At 38.0% G+C, this 16,369-nt stretch overlaps 1 protein-coding gene across 1 annotated transcript; it reads left to right on the top strand.

Moving 5' to 3' along the window:
* Window positions 1–9,638: 9,638 nt before the first annotated feature.
* OLFML1 (olfactomedin like 1) lies at window positions 9,639–15,218 on the top strand (the record flags this gene model as incomplete). The annotated part of the gene is made up of 3 exons (XM_084263917.1): window positions 9,639–9,764; window positions 11,178–11,466; window positions 14,440–15,218. 3 exons carry the CDS (start codon window positions 9,639–9,641, stop codon window positions 15,216–15,218), a joined length of 1,194 nt encoding a protein of 397 aa, XP_084120043.1.
* Window positions 15,219–16,369: the final 1,151 nt, after the last annotated feature.

Raw genomic sequence — 16,369 nt, 5'->3', positions numbered from 1 at the left:
ACATGTCATAGGAGTTTTCATACATCCTACGAAAAATTTTGTTTGTTGTGACATTAGTAAATGGTTGGTGCAGTTAAGAGTTTGGAGTACTAATTAGTAACTAACTTGTAGCAAAGTTCGTGAAGAAAGTCACAAAAAAAAAAAAGAAGCTAGTGGCCAAATCTAATTTGTTACTTACAATTATACCATGTTAGGCAGTAACATCTTTTTAGCTCACCTCTCAGGCCGACACACACAGACAATTTTGTCAAAGGATCTAAAAGAATATACCTAATGTCCATTCACGTACTAACACAGCCCATAGGAAGGTACACAAATTCTCTGCCCAACTGCAATGGCAGCACAGCATGTGAGAATGCCCGCAGTGACTGATTATCCCAGACTATTCTCAAAATTAACCCAGCTGTGTTCAGGGGTCCAGTACAATGACAATTCCACAGAAACTGTACAATCTTTCTGCCAGGGGTAAAAGTGCACAGGGCAGACAGAGAGTTTGTGGTCGAGCATGGATGCAGTACTCTCTTATCATGTGCAGAAACGGGAATATCTTGCTATTATACCAGCAGGCCTCAAAGATGCAGTGGCGTGCTAGCTCCCAGGTGTCAGGAATAAATATGTCCCATTGGAGAACTGCAGTGATTCAAGTGCAGAAAAGATATCTCTTATGTACAGATGCTGCTTGCCCTCTGTTGCAGAGAACCACAGCAGGAATTTTATGTTTGAACATATGGACGAGTTAGTCATGCCCTATCTACTCAGAGAAGCAAACAGAGACAGGCTGGATTGCTTGCAGGGCAGAACAGCTTTTTTTTTTTTCATGACAACCCAGTAAAAGGCCATGATGGTGCCACTGAATTTCTATTTTAATCAGTTAATAGAAACAGTTTCTGATTGTCTGGCTAACTGAGAGTTAGAGAGATGGAAAATTTTACCACATATTATGTATTACTGAATAAATTCAGTCCCTTTCAGCTTTCCTCTCAAGGCAAGTGCTCTGCTTTTTTCCTAAGAGAAGACTGTGTGTTGCTTATTTTTATGACAAGACTGAGTTGTTTTGAGCAGAAACTCACATTTCAAACCATACAAATTCAATGTGCGCTGAGCCCTGACAGGTCAAAGGTAACAGATCAAATCCACGAGATACAACATTGCAGAATGTTATATGCTGTGCACAGACATATGTGACCTTTTTCCTGGAGAGAGATAATTAATTTCAATGATAAAACAAAGCTTGAGGAATGGATTCAGTATAACAATGATAGCACTGCTAAACAACATGCTGGTTTCTAAAGACAAATTAAAGAAAGGGTTATCCATTATTCATGACAACTTAACATGTTTATGTACTTTTCAATCAGCATAGTGCAAGGGCTTTATTATTCACCATGAGCTGGCACTAGGACCACCTCATCGGATACACTGACTTTCAAATGTGATAGCTCTAACATTAGAGAGAGAAAAAGGTCACAAAACCCATTTCTTGCATATGTGTCATGCTAAGAGTTCTGTCGGTTTGGAAGCTACCATTTCTAATCTGGAGATGTTTGTGAATATCTTATCTTTTATTTATTTGTAGAGATTGGGTGCAGCATAACATGAAGCTAACATGAAATGAAGATAGGAAAGCATCTTGACATGACTGGCCTTTGAAAAATGTCAATTTTAAACCTTGTACAGCTGACTGCTCTGCAGGTCCACCTGATACACCCTCTCCTGACCTGGAGCTTCTCTGCCAGGAAATTTCTCTGAATTAATGCTCAGATTAATGTGCACCAAAAAAACATGCTGTCCTATTATATACCCATTCTGTACGTATTAGCTCAGATCCCCCTGATTTGCATCATAATTAGTAGCAGTTTATTTCACTTAGGCTATCTGGCATGCATCAGGGATAATCTTGAGATCATAAATAGGTTGACAGAAATAAAAATTAGAAATAAAAAATTGAACTGATGAAATTTATTTTCCACATCATGTTAGAAACAGCAATCTATGGCTGTGGATCTCCATTTAAAGTCAGAGTATGACTCTTTGGCTCAACTCTTGAATGCAGTTCTTAATTTTGAATTCATCCAGAGAAACATGCTTGAACAGTATAAAATTTAACCAACTTTTCCAAGTAGAAATCTCAAGACTCCCATGTAGAAATCTGAGAACACAGTGAGCCTTATTAATCTTCCCTTGAGACCAGGATTCAGCTGATAGCAAGCAGATGTAAATACTGAGAAAGGTAATTACAGATATTTTCTTCTTTATTCATATTGTGATCTTTATTTTTAAATTTATTTTTAAATACTCCTTATTTTTAAGCTGGACTCTTGAGTTTGGGATAGGTTCCTCTTCTTTTATAGGACTCGTTTTTATTGGTAATGCAAAAAAAAGACAGCATAACAAATCTCTACCATCCTCATCAACTTCTGCATGGCCCCTCCAGGGCCTTTTCTGTCCTACTTCCCCCAGTTCATAGACATTTTCCTATCTTTTAGGTTTTGGGTAGATTTAATTAGACACTTGCTAGGACAACTCCATTCTCTTCAGCTCAAGTTTCTGGTACTGTAGCTATCACTATAATCTCTGAACATGTCATCAATGATCACTTGGAAATTTAATGTAGGGTCAGAGTTTTGGTTTTAAACAATATAACTGAAGAGTTCTGAATTTACTGCTGCATTCTCAGAGCACATCACCTTGTTACAAACTCTCTTCATATCTGCCAGTGAACTATAAAAGTATGCATTATTCATCATCAGTAAACATATTTTCCATCAGTTAGTGGCATTTAGTCATCTCAAAGGGAAAATTACTTAATAAGTATTAACAGCTTTCCCAGGTATACACAGAACCCTTCTCTCTTCTTCGTAACATGTAGGTAGATGCACAGGTTATGGATCCATCTTTTCAAACATAAATGAAACAACACTGAAATGCAATGGGTTATAATGTCAGTGTCTATACCCCCCCCCCCAAAAAAAAAGGAAAAAAAAGGGAAAAAAAAGAAAAAATGACACCAAAATACCCCATAGACATGTAAAATAAATAGAAAAAATATCTCTTCATGTTTCACTCTGGGAAATATTAATATGATATTTAATACACAGAAAGCATGTATCATACATGTTATCGTTATCTGTTTCAAAAATAAATGCAAACAATAAAACCCTCAAAACTGTCCTTGTCAAATGAACTGGGCTGGTCAATTGTCATAATCATTTCCTGTAAATACTCTATAAATTTAAAACCAATGTAAGTTTGACTACTGTACTCCTGTGCATAGCTTTAATGAACTTGAACATTCAATCAAAACAAATTTTAGTAAGACTATTCATCAGCAGATTTCACTCTTCAAAACAAGACAAAATCAGTGAAATATTTAAGATTAGTTTGTATTGAACTGTACAATTCAAAGTTTGTTTAGTTTCAGCGTTACACAAATTTAAACTACAAGGTAGAGGGAATTGTCAACAAAACCTGTAAGCATGAGTATTACAACAAATAAGCAACCAAACCATTCAAAATGATTACACATGGTTGATTTTTACGTCACACTATTTCACGATCTGTATCCAGATGAAGTTTTGTGGATTATTTCAATACTAAAAAGGATTTACAAGAAAGATTTTTTAACAGGACCTGTAGTGATAAGACAAGGGGTAATGGTTTTAAACTAAAAGAGGTTAGATTAAGACTAGATACCAGAAAGAAATGTTTTACAATGAGGGTGGTAAAAGACCAGAACAGGTTGCTCAGAGAGGCTGTCTACTGATACCCTATCCCTGGAAACATTCAAGGTCAGGTTGGATGAAGCTCTGAGCAACCTGACCTAGTTGAAGATGTCTCAGATCATTGCTGGGGGTGGACTAGATGACCCTTAACAGACCCTTTCAATCCAAACTATTTTATGATTCTATGATTTAACTAGCTCCAAATGTAAATAAGTAAAAATAAAATAGGGGTTCATTTTGCCTTTCTGATTTCATTTTTAGAGCCAGTCCTTATGAGAGGATTAGTGTTTCTTGCACATATTGGACAACCCAAGTTCTTGCTTCTTCCAGGAAATGCTGGCTTTTACTGTTTTGAAAAATGCAAAACCTTAATGCTTGTGAGCTTCTCATTGCAGCAGTAGATTGCTGAAGCCTACTAGCACCTGGCTTACTAACTTTCCATTTGTGTGTCTTTCTGTTATTTTGGATCATTTGAACTATAATTCCTTCTGTACATTCTTTCTCCTTTCGCGATTTTGGAAATGGTGTTCATACCTCTCAGTTCTGAGGGCTTGAGAGCCGCCTAGTGGACACCTCTGTCTCAACCCCAAAATTCAGTATCTAAAACTCCTTTATAGTACAGTGTATATTACATTCTTCAGTGGTATCATTCCCAACACTGTTGTTAGAGCTGAACACCACATAAAGACTTCAATTAGATTTCCCGTTTGTCATTTTCACGGAAAAGTAAATCATAAAACTGAACGCGCTTTAAAAAAAGTTTCAAAATGAATTAATTGTTGATTTCCCACTAGGACAAAAATTTTTATAGCCTCACAGATCTCAGTATTAGACAACCTTATCAGGTAGTCACCAATTCTAATAAGGAACTCAATTCTCTATACCCAAGTCTACAGAAGAAGGCAATGATACAGTATACGTTATTAATAAAATAACTATATATTATTAATATTAAACATCACTATGATTCATCAATGCCAAAACCCATCGAATGAGGCAACCATAAACTAAACAAAATTGCTAGCACAAAAAAAAATCCCATTATTTCAAATAGTTTTCTCTTTCCACTTTTTTTGCCTATAACACATTCAATGAATGATCATGAGATGCAAAACCACAAGGCACACATGCACTGATGCATCACTGATGCACCAGGCTGAGTAACAGTTATTCTAATGTATATATGTAAAGTCAATAATGTAGAAAGCTGTATATCAGACTGTCTCTGATTTTTTCTTTTCATCTGACTACTATTGCTTCACATGTAGAGATTAACTAAAGATAAAAACCTAATCAGCCCTGTTTTAAGCCATTTTGGACTTCTGAAGTAAAATCTGATATATATATATAGATAGATAGATATATGTACGCGTTACTTAGATCTAAACAACAGGACCTTGGGCTTCCTGCTTTTCTCAGGATCATAATAGCATAGAGTACAACATTAGGAAAGCATCAGCTGCTCAGCAGAAACCAAGGAAAAGGGGGTGAGGGAGGTGGGACACAGGGATGTGTCTAAAGCTCAGAAAGAAGAATGGCAGGCTGGATTCACAGAGCACACTGGAAATATATTAGAGTCATGGACAGACCCAGAAATGACACAATGTGGTTTATGTTTTATAGCTCTGGTGGGACAAAAAACATGTAACTATTCCTCTTAATAACAAAGGCAGGTCTACAAGAAGCCACAGGGGGACTGGAGGCAAGTCAAACAATTGAGGAAGACCTGGACAGAAGCTATGGCAGTGATGTGGAAATGTAGAGACTTTCCAGCTCTGGCAGGGGGGTTTGAACTAGATAATCTCCAGAGGTCTCTTCCAACCCCTATCACTCTGTGATCTGTGACAAATCTTCTGGAGGGAAGGGATGCCACCCAGAAGCACCCTGACAGGCTGGAAAGGTGGGCCCATGTGAAATGCATGATGCCCAACAAGGCCAAGTGAAATGTCCTGAACATGGGTTGGGGCGATCCCAAGCACGATTACAGTCTGGGCAGAGAATAGATTGAGAGCAGCCCTGGGGAGAGGAACTTGGTGGAAAAGAAGCTGGACATGACCCAGAGGTGTGTGCTTACAGCCCAGAAATCCAACTGGGCTGCATCAAAAATAGTGTGACCAGCAGGTCAAGGGACGTGATTCTGCACATCTACTCTGGTCTTGTGAGACCTTACCTGGAGTACTGTGTCCAGCTCTGGGGTACCCAGACAGACATGGAGCTATTAGAGTGAGTCCAGAGGAGGCCACAAATATGATCAGAGGGCTGGACCACCTCTCCTATGCAGACAGGCTAAGAGAATGTGGCTTGTTCAGCCTGGAGAAGAGAAGGCTCCAGGGAGACCTTATTGCAGCCTTCCCATAGCTAAGGGTCCCTACAGGAAAACTGGAGAGGGTCTGTTTACAAGGGATTGAAGTGACAGGACAAGGAGTAATGGGTTAAAACTAAAATAAGGTAGATTTGGTTTAGAAGAATAGCCATTAGGAAAAACATTTTCACCATGAGGATGGTGAGGCTCTGGCACAGGCTGCCCAGAGAAGCTATGGCTGCCCCCTCCCTGGCACTGGTCAAGGCCAGGTTGGATGGGGCTTTGGGCAACCTGGTCTAGTGGAGCATGTCCCTGCCCATGGCAGGGAATTGAAACTAGATGGCCTTTGAGGTCCCTTTCAACTCAACTTATTCTATGACTCCATGAGGCTATGCTCTCTGTAGTCCTATGTCATGACAGATAAAATTTCTCAATCACGAATGTGCTGCAGAAATGGGTTCTGGTGAAGAAGCAAACTTACAATTTGCACACATTCTCCTTGACTGTAACAGGGTTTTCAGGTACCACAGAGTGCAGAAAGTTACTGAAAAAAGCCTGACTGTGGCACTGCTCTGGTTTTACCAACTGAAATGCTAGAAATAAATTGATTTCAAAACCCTAAGAAAACATGCTTGCAATGGGATGAGTAAAATAACACCATAAAGAAATGTCTTTTTTCCTCATATCTAGTCTCCATTCTGAATTGATTTCAACATCACTTTTAAAACACAGAGAACTCCTCTAGCATCTGAAATCAAAACCACAAACGTAGATGTGGATCTGAAAATGCCTATTTTTTTATTTGAAAACCTCAAACAGCTGTCGAAACAGAGACACCAAGTGGTAAAAAGGTGGAATAAGTGCAACAAAGAAGCAGCACAGACAAGAATAACACCTTACCCAGAGACAGAAGGACAACAGTATCGACATACTTGTTTCCTTTTAGAGGTTTGTCTGTCAGCCCAAGATAGCAATAGGAAACATATTCCAGGAACAATTCACAAAAGAAAAAGTGTTCTTAGCAATAAGAAAGGTCTGTTCCTGTACATTGAGACCAATGTCTTCCCAGGCATGCAAAGCAAACCTGCTTTAAATCACTATCATAAATACATACATATATTTATTTATTACGTATGTAGATAATACAATAGCTGGGGGAAAAAAAACCCTAACATGTATATGTGTATATCCAGGCAGAACAAAACTGGAAAATGTATAACAACTCAAGAAAACAAACAACAACCTAAGCTCAGTTCTTAATAAGATGCTATAGCATGACCTCCCAGAATGCTGCTCTCCATCTGACACAGACATCATTGCCGTTTACCATGAGCTTATGGTTTAATAAGCATAGGAATGTCTCATTAAAAGAAATCCTAGGAATCTTTTGGTCTTTCGGCTCCTGGAAATTCTAAGAAATGATGGAGCAACACTACAGAATCCAGTGTCTTATACATCATGCTTAAGCTTATACAGGATGTTCAGTAATTCAAGATATTTTGCTTTGTAGATAACTTGTCTATATTTTAAGATGAAGAAAATAAATTATATATCTATATCCTGACTTTTAAGTATACTTTCTTGACAGTAAATTTGTAATCTTTTGCTTAGGGTATTTTATTTCCTTAAGTGGTCTGGAAAGAAATAAGATTGGTCTGAAACTGATGAATATTAGTGTTCATAAAGTAAGGTCTAAGCAATTGTATGTGATTAGCAGATATCAAATACAACCTATACCACCTCTTCTAAGAAAAACTTTCAGTAAGGACTTCTGCTATGACTGATCTCTGACATAATTCAATAAAATTTCCCAAAGAAACTACTGCTTTGTTTTAGAGGGAAACCCACACTACAGGCTGCAATAAAAAAGAATATTAAAAGTTAACATTAGGATGCCTCTTCATATTAGCTTTAAAATAGGACTTGCAGATATAACTTGAGTCAAGTGTGTTCCAAACTGCGGGCAAACCATGATTCTGTTTTATATAAATGTGTGAATTCTCCCTACATTGGGTGAAGAAATTAACCTACTGAGTCCCATAGTCTTCATCTACTGGTCATTGCCTTAGATTGTGTTAATAGACATACTGAACTCAGAGAAAAACCAGGTTCACCTAGGAGTTTAGAAAAGAGATATTTTTTCTGTGTTCTTCCCTAGTGCTGAAGTTGATTGCTTTGTGGAAAAGAAGACAGCACACTCTGACAAGATATTCCATTGCAGATAATCAAGGAAGAATATAGACTTCCAAGGATGTCTATGCTCAGTGCATAATCCTTCAAGTATCCAACAAAAAAAGCTTTCCATCCTCTCAGGCAGGGCTTCTGGAGTAAAGTGAAATGACACTGGAGAACCAAGTATTAGATTTGCCTGTAAACAGAATCTGGAAAACTGTTTACACCTCTTTTAATATTAAAAGAAAAAAATACTTATCTGTGCACCTCTGTGAAATTTGCCTATAAAGCACACAAAACCATACCTCGCAACAATCAAGGAAATGGAGGTAATAATCTGCCTGCTGTGACACATTTTTGTTATTTCTGTCACAAGTCCCATGTTTACACACAAGGCAGTCAGAAAGAAAAGGAAAGCTGTGCAAATGTCAGGAAAAAACCTGCAGAGAAAGAAAATGGGGGAAGGGAAAGTAAAGAGGTGGAGAGTTCTGAGAAAGGGAAACAGAGACATCCAGTTTGGCTTCACATACAAAGGGAGCTTTCTAATATCCTAACATATGTTTTCCTAGCAAATACAATGTTAGCATAGCCACGTATTTCCAGACAAGGCACTTAGTCATGGAAATTATGAAAAAGAATAAAAAAAGTATTGCCTCAAATGCATTTGACTCATGTAAGTTAACCAAAATTAATTTTAAGTCATCCTAAGTAGAATTATTATTCTGAAAGAAGAGACCTATCAATGACTCCATTAAACTGACACAGAACTGTGTTAAGAATACTGACTTTAGCCAAAAAAGTACTCGCAAGAGAGGAAGGAAAAAGATGTTTTTTAAAAAACAGTTTTGTCTATTGTTTTCAGTCTTAGTGTAAATAGGCTGAATACTGGAAGTTTAAACAATTGCTTTAGATTGTTTTACAGTAAGAACCATGCTTTTAAATTAGCTGCAGACATTATGCATCAGATCTTCCTGTGAAAGAATGATCAGTGCTTTGCTGACTTTGAATTTATGCTGATTTACACCAAGTGTACACAGCACTGTGTGGGTCACGTGGGAAGGCAGATGGGAGGAGAAAAGAAGGAACACAAATTATTTTTATTTGTATTTAATAAAATTTGGCCTACAGGCTTTATGTGACTCAGTACTGAACATCTGGGATTAATCATAGGATCACAAACTGGAAAGCAGTCATCTGGCTTCTTGAAATAAACACATTCAGTTCCTCTTCCACTTTATTTTTTAAATGATAAACTGCAACAGCCATTTTAAGGCTTTTTAATACTAACAGCCACAGTATTCTTAACTTTATAAAAATTATTGCCGTTACTTTTTCAGATCAGACAAGTGTTAATGTAGTTTAATCCTGTACTGGCAGTAGTGCCAGTACAATTACACGTACAATTAATTCACTACTTTTTTGCTTCAGAATTTTATGAAACGATGATAGCCTTGCAACTCCGATTTTTATTAGTTCTATTCTTCACAAGTGTCATGGGAGCGGCACAATATGTGATGCAAGATGCAGCACTGATGAACTACATTGACCGGCGATTCCTATCATTTGAGGTATGTGCTATCTGTATCACTCTGTAATGCTGCCTAACTGCAAAGAGGTTTGAAAATGTATAAATATTTTTTATGTGTGTGAACACAGAACAGCTTCTATGCTAAACAGTATAAACTAGCAGTGTATTTGCACTTTAACAAGGAGTGGAAATAACCTCCTTGCGGCTGGGAGACTGAAATAGGCATTTCCTTTTGATTAATTATATAAGTGCCAGTACCCGCTTCGTTTTCTGCAGTAAAAAAACCACCAGTACTGCAAAATACCCTTTCAGTGGCATGCTGTAAACATGGATGGTTTAACTTCCATCATTAACGTGATTGGATCCTGACTTGCATTAGTAAACTTTTAGAGAAACTTTAACTTGCCTGATCTCACCTTTCCTTTTTGTACAAAGGTCTCACTGGTCTTAACTTCACAACACAGAAAGAACTGAAGAATTACCCTGATATTCTGTTGTCATTGTTAGGAATGAGCTTTAAATTTTATTAGCCACTGTAGGAATAACTTCACGTGGTAATTGCCATTAATTTGGCACACATTCAAAATTATGCAATCCCACCTGTGGCACTTGGTGCAAGAAAAAACTTTTTAAAAGATAAAGCAGATACTGAAAAGAACACTTGAAAACATTTAATGTCATTTTTTTGTAGAAAGTAGGTAAACAGGTTCCTGGGGACTTACGGTCACATATAAATGGTGTGTGTTTGTAGAAATCACACCACACCTCACCAAATAAACCAACAAACTACTACCACCAAGCATGCAAGAAACACATGCATGCTGCACTAAATCACCAAATCAGATCAGCCAATCTGACAGATCTACTATGATTGTGTGTTTGGGCTTAAACATTGGCTTAACTTTCTCACCTTTCCAAATTAGCAGTTGGACTTCTATTTTCAAGCTATCTATATTTGCAAAACCAGCTGCATTGCAACAGACATCACTTTCCTCACAATTTAAAATGTTCATTCTTTGAATCTAGTTATAAAGACACCTCCATATTCTTTTCTAAATACATCTAACAATTTCATTTAAAAAAACCCAAAATCAAAAAAAAAAACCCAAACTTCTTTTGATAATCAGTGATCATGTGCTGTTAAGTATCACCAGCTGTTTCCACCAGAGTCCTTCTCCCTCTGTAAGCAGCAAAACAAAGTATCTCATTGCAGTAACTACATCAAAGGGGAGGGGAAAAAAAGTATATTTTTGTTTGAGAACCATGAATGCTAGTGCCAGTCTAATATGTCCTCTAAACATACACAGAAAAAGACCACTGGTTTGAAATTGGGGGGGGGGGGGGGGGAAGGAGGTAAGAGAGAATAGTGTGGGTTTTAAAGTAATCATGAATAAATTTGTAATCTATGCAGAAATAGATATCTGTGTATTTTCTTTCTGTGTTCTAACTCAAGAAGAGGCTGGAAAAGTGCAACCAAGACATACTGGATTACGTGGAAGAATTCCGAGACTTTTCAAAGATGGTTCTGTCACGCCTGGCAGGACTGAACAACTATGAGGCCAAGGTCAAAAATGAAGTAGAGTATCTGCTAACAAGAATTGAACGAGCACAAAGGGACATTGACTATTTTAAGTCTGCCACAGATTCTAATACATGTATAGAAGTACATGAAGACCTGGTGAAACAGCAGCTATTTGAAGAAGCAGAGGAAAAAAAGAAAATTAAACTCATGCTTAATGCAAGTAAGAACAGTTTGCTTTTCAGAACTTTGAAGTGAATGAGCCAGTCCCCTAGCCAATGCATGCATGCTGATAAAGTGATAACTGTTATGTGAAAACCACAGATAATTGAATGGAATTTTGGTTGTGAAAATACTAGGCTTAAAATAACAACCAACAAACCAGGCAAACAAACAAAAAAAAAAAGCCTACAAAAAAGTTATGGGAGAGGGAAGGAAGAAACTACAATTCAAACACTTCTTTTGCAGATAGTCTAATACATATCAAATTGATTTTTTGGAAGCCACTTTTTATTACAAAGTAGTGTAAAAAGCCTCTGAATATACAGTCTAATAAAGCCCAAGAAAAAAAAATGCCAGTGCATTTCTTAGTATTGCAGCTACACCAAGGAATTATGGTGGTCTTTCTTTTTTGGAGTGGGCAGGGGTCAAACCCTGAATTCAAAAGGCAACCCATGAGTTACTGTTTTACTCTCCTCCTGGTTTATTCCTTCTTTCCCCCTCTCCTCCACGTACTTTATCAAGAGAGCACAATGGTTTAGCTGCAAGCAAAGCTCAGTTCTGAACAGAAAATTGGTAAGGGAGGAGTGGCTGACACGCAGGAACACTGCGCTGCCATCCAGAGAGACCTGGACAGGCTGGAGAGCTGGGCAGTTAGAAAGCAGATGAAGTTCAACAAAAGCAAGTGTAAAGTCTTGCACCTGGGAAGGAACAACCATTTGTATCAGTACAGGCTGGGGGATGACCTGCTGGAGAAGAGCTCAGTGGAGAAGGACCAGGTTGGTCATGAGCCAGCAGTGTGCCCTGGTGGCTAAGAGAGCCAATGGGATCCAGGGGTGCATCCGGGGGAGTATAGCCAGCAGGTCAAAGGAGGTGATCCTCCCCCTCTACTCTGCCCTGGTCAGGCCCCACCTGGAGTATTGTGTCCAGTTCTGGACTCCTTGGTTTAAAAAGGACAGGGATCTCCTGGAGAGAGTCCAAAGAAGGGCCACAAAGATGATTAGGGGCCTGGAACATCTCCCCTATGAGGACAGGCTGAGTAAGTTGAGACTCTTCATCCTTGAGAAGACTAAGGGGGGACCTAATTAAAGTCTATAATTATCTTAAGCAGGGGATGCAGGGGGAATCAGCCAGCCACTTTTCAGTGGTGTGTGGGGATAGGACAAGGGGCAATGGCTGCAAGTTGGAGCACAGGAAGTTCCGCACCAACATGCGGAAGAACTTTTTCACAGTGAGGGTGACAGAGCCCTGGGACAGGCTGCCCAGGGAGGTGGTGGAGTCTCCATCTCCGGAGATATTCAAAACCCATCTGGACGCCTATCTGAGTGATATGTCCTAGGGAGCTGCTTTGGCAGGGGGGTTGGACCCAATGATCTCTTGAGGTCCCTTCCAACCCCTACAATTCTATGATTCTATGATTCTATGAAGGTGCCCCCTATATTTACACAGTCTTTACTTTTATAAAAAAAAACAAATAAATTTATAAGTATCTTTATCTTAAGAAGTTGAGACTATTCATGGTTTTCAGATAGTAATCTGGTTATTTCTCCTGCAGAGGAAGATGTTGCTAGGGCTGGTTAGGTATTTTGATTCAACAGTTTTAAGTTTTTAGAATCTATTAGTTTTGGGAAAGCTAATGAGGCTTGCTCAGGGAAGGTGTACCCAGAGTGAGGACTTCCAAGAAAAAAATCCATGCTATAGCAGCAATATTCAAATGCTTTGGTTAAAGTGTATCAGCACACACAAGTGACATAAAGGTTGCTTTCTACAGGCAACTGGAATCTTGCCACTGACTTCAATAGGTTCATATCAGGCAAATAGGGATGCTGGTTTTGCTTTCTCCATTTCATCTGCTGCCAGAACTTCCTGCCTTGGGGCTTTATTTGTTCTGTTTACTGAAATGGCTGCACTTCACTAAAGGCAATTCTTTAAACTTCAAACAATATCTCTTGTAATTTATGAGTGCCTTTGGTAAGCAAGCTTGTTAATATGCTTTGCAGTAGAGTTTTCCTGTAAAGGATGGTCCTTGATAAAGATCTAGGAGCCTAAATGCCTGAGTCTTCGCCAGCTTGGTGCTTTTTTGTCATCAGTGCAAAGTGCATACAAAATGTAATGAAGCCAAAACTATGACTCGCTTGCTGATGTTGCCAATTTTATCCCTATAGTGAGGTAAACAACTATGTAATTCCACCAGCCATGCTTCTAGCATAAGAACTGACAACACAAAAAACATACAGAATCACAGAATCACAGAATCGTAGGGGTTGGAAGGGACCTCAAGAGATCATCGGGTCCAACCCCCCTGCCAAAGCAGTCAATTTAAAGACCACCTAATGTATGGACATTACATTTTTGTGATTTATATATTTATTCTAGTTCCTTTGTGCTGCAGATGTTGGGAAGGGGAATGGGAAGATAACTCATGGTTTTCATTTTCTGTTATGATGATGTATTTTTATATGTCTTTATATTATAAATAGGAAAAAAAAAAGTTAACAGACAATAAGAGAATTCCTGAAACACCATACACATGGTATAACAGGAAAATGGATTTTAATTTGTTTGCTTTCAATAAGAAATAAATTTTATTATTTAATGTGTTGATCTAAAAAGTCACTTCTCTGAAGTAAAAATTGCAGCTCTATAAAAGAACTGACAACAATAACCAGAGAATCACTGTGTTCTTGGGCTTCTCTCAGACACACAAACAGATTCCTTTTTTGGATAACACTGGTCTAATGAGCAGAAACTATATCTACCTGAAGCTATACAGTGTCCTTAGCAGGACATGCTGAATATACTGTATAATGTTTGCTTCAACACTACTTACCACAGCCATACTAGTGACAGCTTTACTGATATATTGACCTTGGCCTTATGGATTTAAAAGCAACTAACTCATTCAAAGAAAGGAAACTGGAAAATTCAGATATTCTAATTTGTGTATGTGTGTGTGTCTTTGGGTGTTTTCTTGCAGGTTGTGACCACATGCTTGCAGGCATTAAGTCCCTAAAGATAGTTAAGAAGACTGGACATAAGCATGGCTCTTGGATGAAAGATCCTGGCAAAAAGCACACAAAGATTTATTTATTAAATGATTCTGTAAATAATATTATTTTTGAATTCCCAAATATCATGACTTTCATGGAAAGCAATCATACACTAAAAGCTCGCAGAGTCACTTTGCCATTTCCCTGGGAAGGAACTGGCCATATCATATATCAGGGTTTCCTGTTCTATCACAGATATGGCTCCCTAAATGAGATAATTAAATTCAATATCCAGAAAAGAAATATAACAGACCAAATGCTACTGCCAGGGGCTGGGAGAATTCCTGCCTATCAGCTTTCTCCATCTACAAAAATAGATCTTGCCATTGATGAGCAGGGGCTATGGGCAATCCATGCAGAACCAGAGACTGGAGGAAACATTGTAATCACTAAAATCAACCATTTGACCATGGCAGTAGAGCACACTTGGGACACACCATGCAGTAGCAAGGATGCTGAAGCAGCTTTCATGGCATGCAACATGCTCTATGTTGTCTACAACTTACCAGCTGGAGGCACCTCCCGTATACAATGTGTTTATGATGTTTTGGATACTGTAAATACCTATGAAATCCCAGCATTGCATTTTCCAAAACGTCAGGGTAGCCATTCCACTATACATTACAATCCTAAAGAAATGCAACTCTTTGCTTGGGGTGATGGATCCCAGATCATTTACAAGCTTCACACAAAGCCAAAAGGTTAAAATCTTAAGCAACTTTTCAAATACACTTAAAAGCTAGTAGTCCAATGTCAACATTGTCATTAAAATGCATTGTTCCCAGCTGTTACAACTTGCATCTATTTTACATAAATTTAGGATTACATACACAAGTGATCTTAAACTAATGTCCAATTAAGAATGTGTAAAGATTCCATTAATATGGATTACATGATGACTAATCACCACAAACATACAATACATACACACACAAACTATTCCCAAAGACTAAGCTTAATTTTTTAAAAAAAATCATCATCATCTCTGACGTTCTCTTCCTGTGAAAAACACGCATTCTGCTTCAGTGCCATGGAAATCAAATCAGAAGTCTTTCCTGCCCAGTACACATCATCTGACAGTCTTCACTACTCTGAAGCTTGCTGCAGGAAGCTTTCTTGTAAGCAGTATAAATTGACATGCTTGCAGAGAAACTATCTATAAAGCTTTAAAAGGAGTGGTTTATTATATCACAAACCATAAGACTATATAGCCTCTCAAACATGGTTTATTTTTAACATAGGCTTCTTGGACATCTTGTACATCAGGGCTATGCCTAATCATTGAACTTTTGGACTATTTCCAGGAAATTTCCACATTTTTGTTACCCATATAGCTATACAGTTCAGTGTTTATCCTGCTAATACACTAGCTACAGCTAAATATCCACTTAGAGCAGCTTTAGTTTGCCACTTTTTTTTTTTTGCACTGTATCACTGATTGTGTGTGAGAAGGAATGTTCTAGAAGATCTGTTCTGTATCATACACTATTTTTACATGTTCAACAACATTTTTTTGAGAAGTATTTCCTCAATATTTCAAATCACTTCCATTGGTCATAGTAGAATCTTTCTCATCCTATCTTCTGACTCCAGAAAACCACCTGTACAGATGTCACTGTGATGAGCACAATAGTGCAAGTGAGGGCATGCCACTGGTCCATCCTGGTTTTAAAAGTTACAGAGAAACTCCAGGTAAATAAAAACACATATTTCAGTCAAAAATAATTCTAACAAACAAAGCCAAAAAACCTAGACTTTTATTTGTTAAATACAGGTACTGACTATAGGCTTTGGATTTTAGTGACAGCTGCATTTCTGTTTAGTAATGCCAAAAAAGTCCAATAAAACCTCACCAAA

Source organism: Gallinula chloropus (assembly GCF_964237585.1).
Source record: "Gallinula chloropus genome assembly, chromosome: 4".
NCBI classification, from domain to species: Eukaryota; Metazoa; Chordata; class Aves; order Gruiformes; family Rallidae; genus Gallinula; species Gallinula chloropus.
This window is presented reverse-complemented; position numbering and strand designations above follow the sequence as displayed.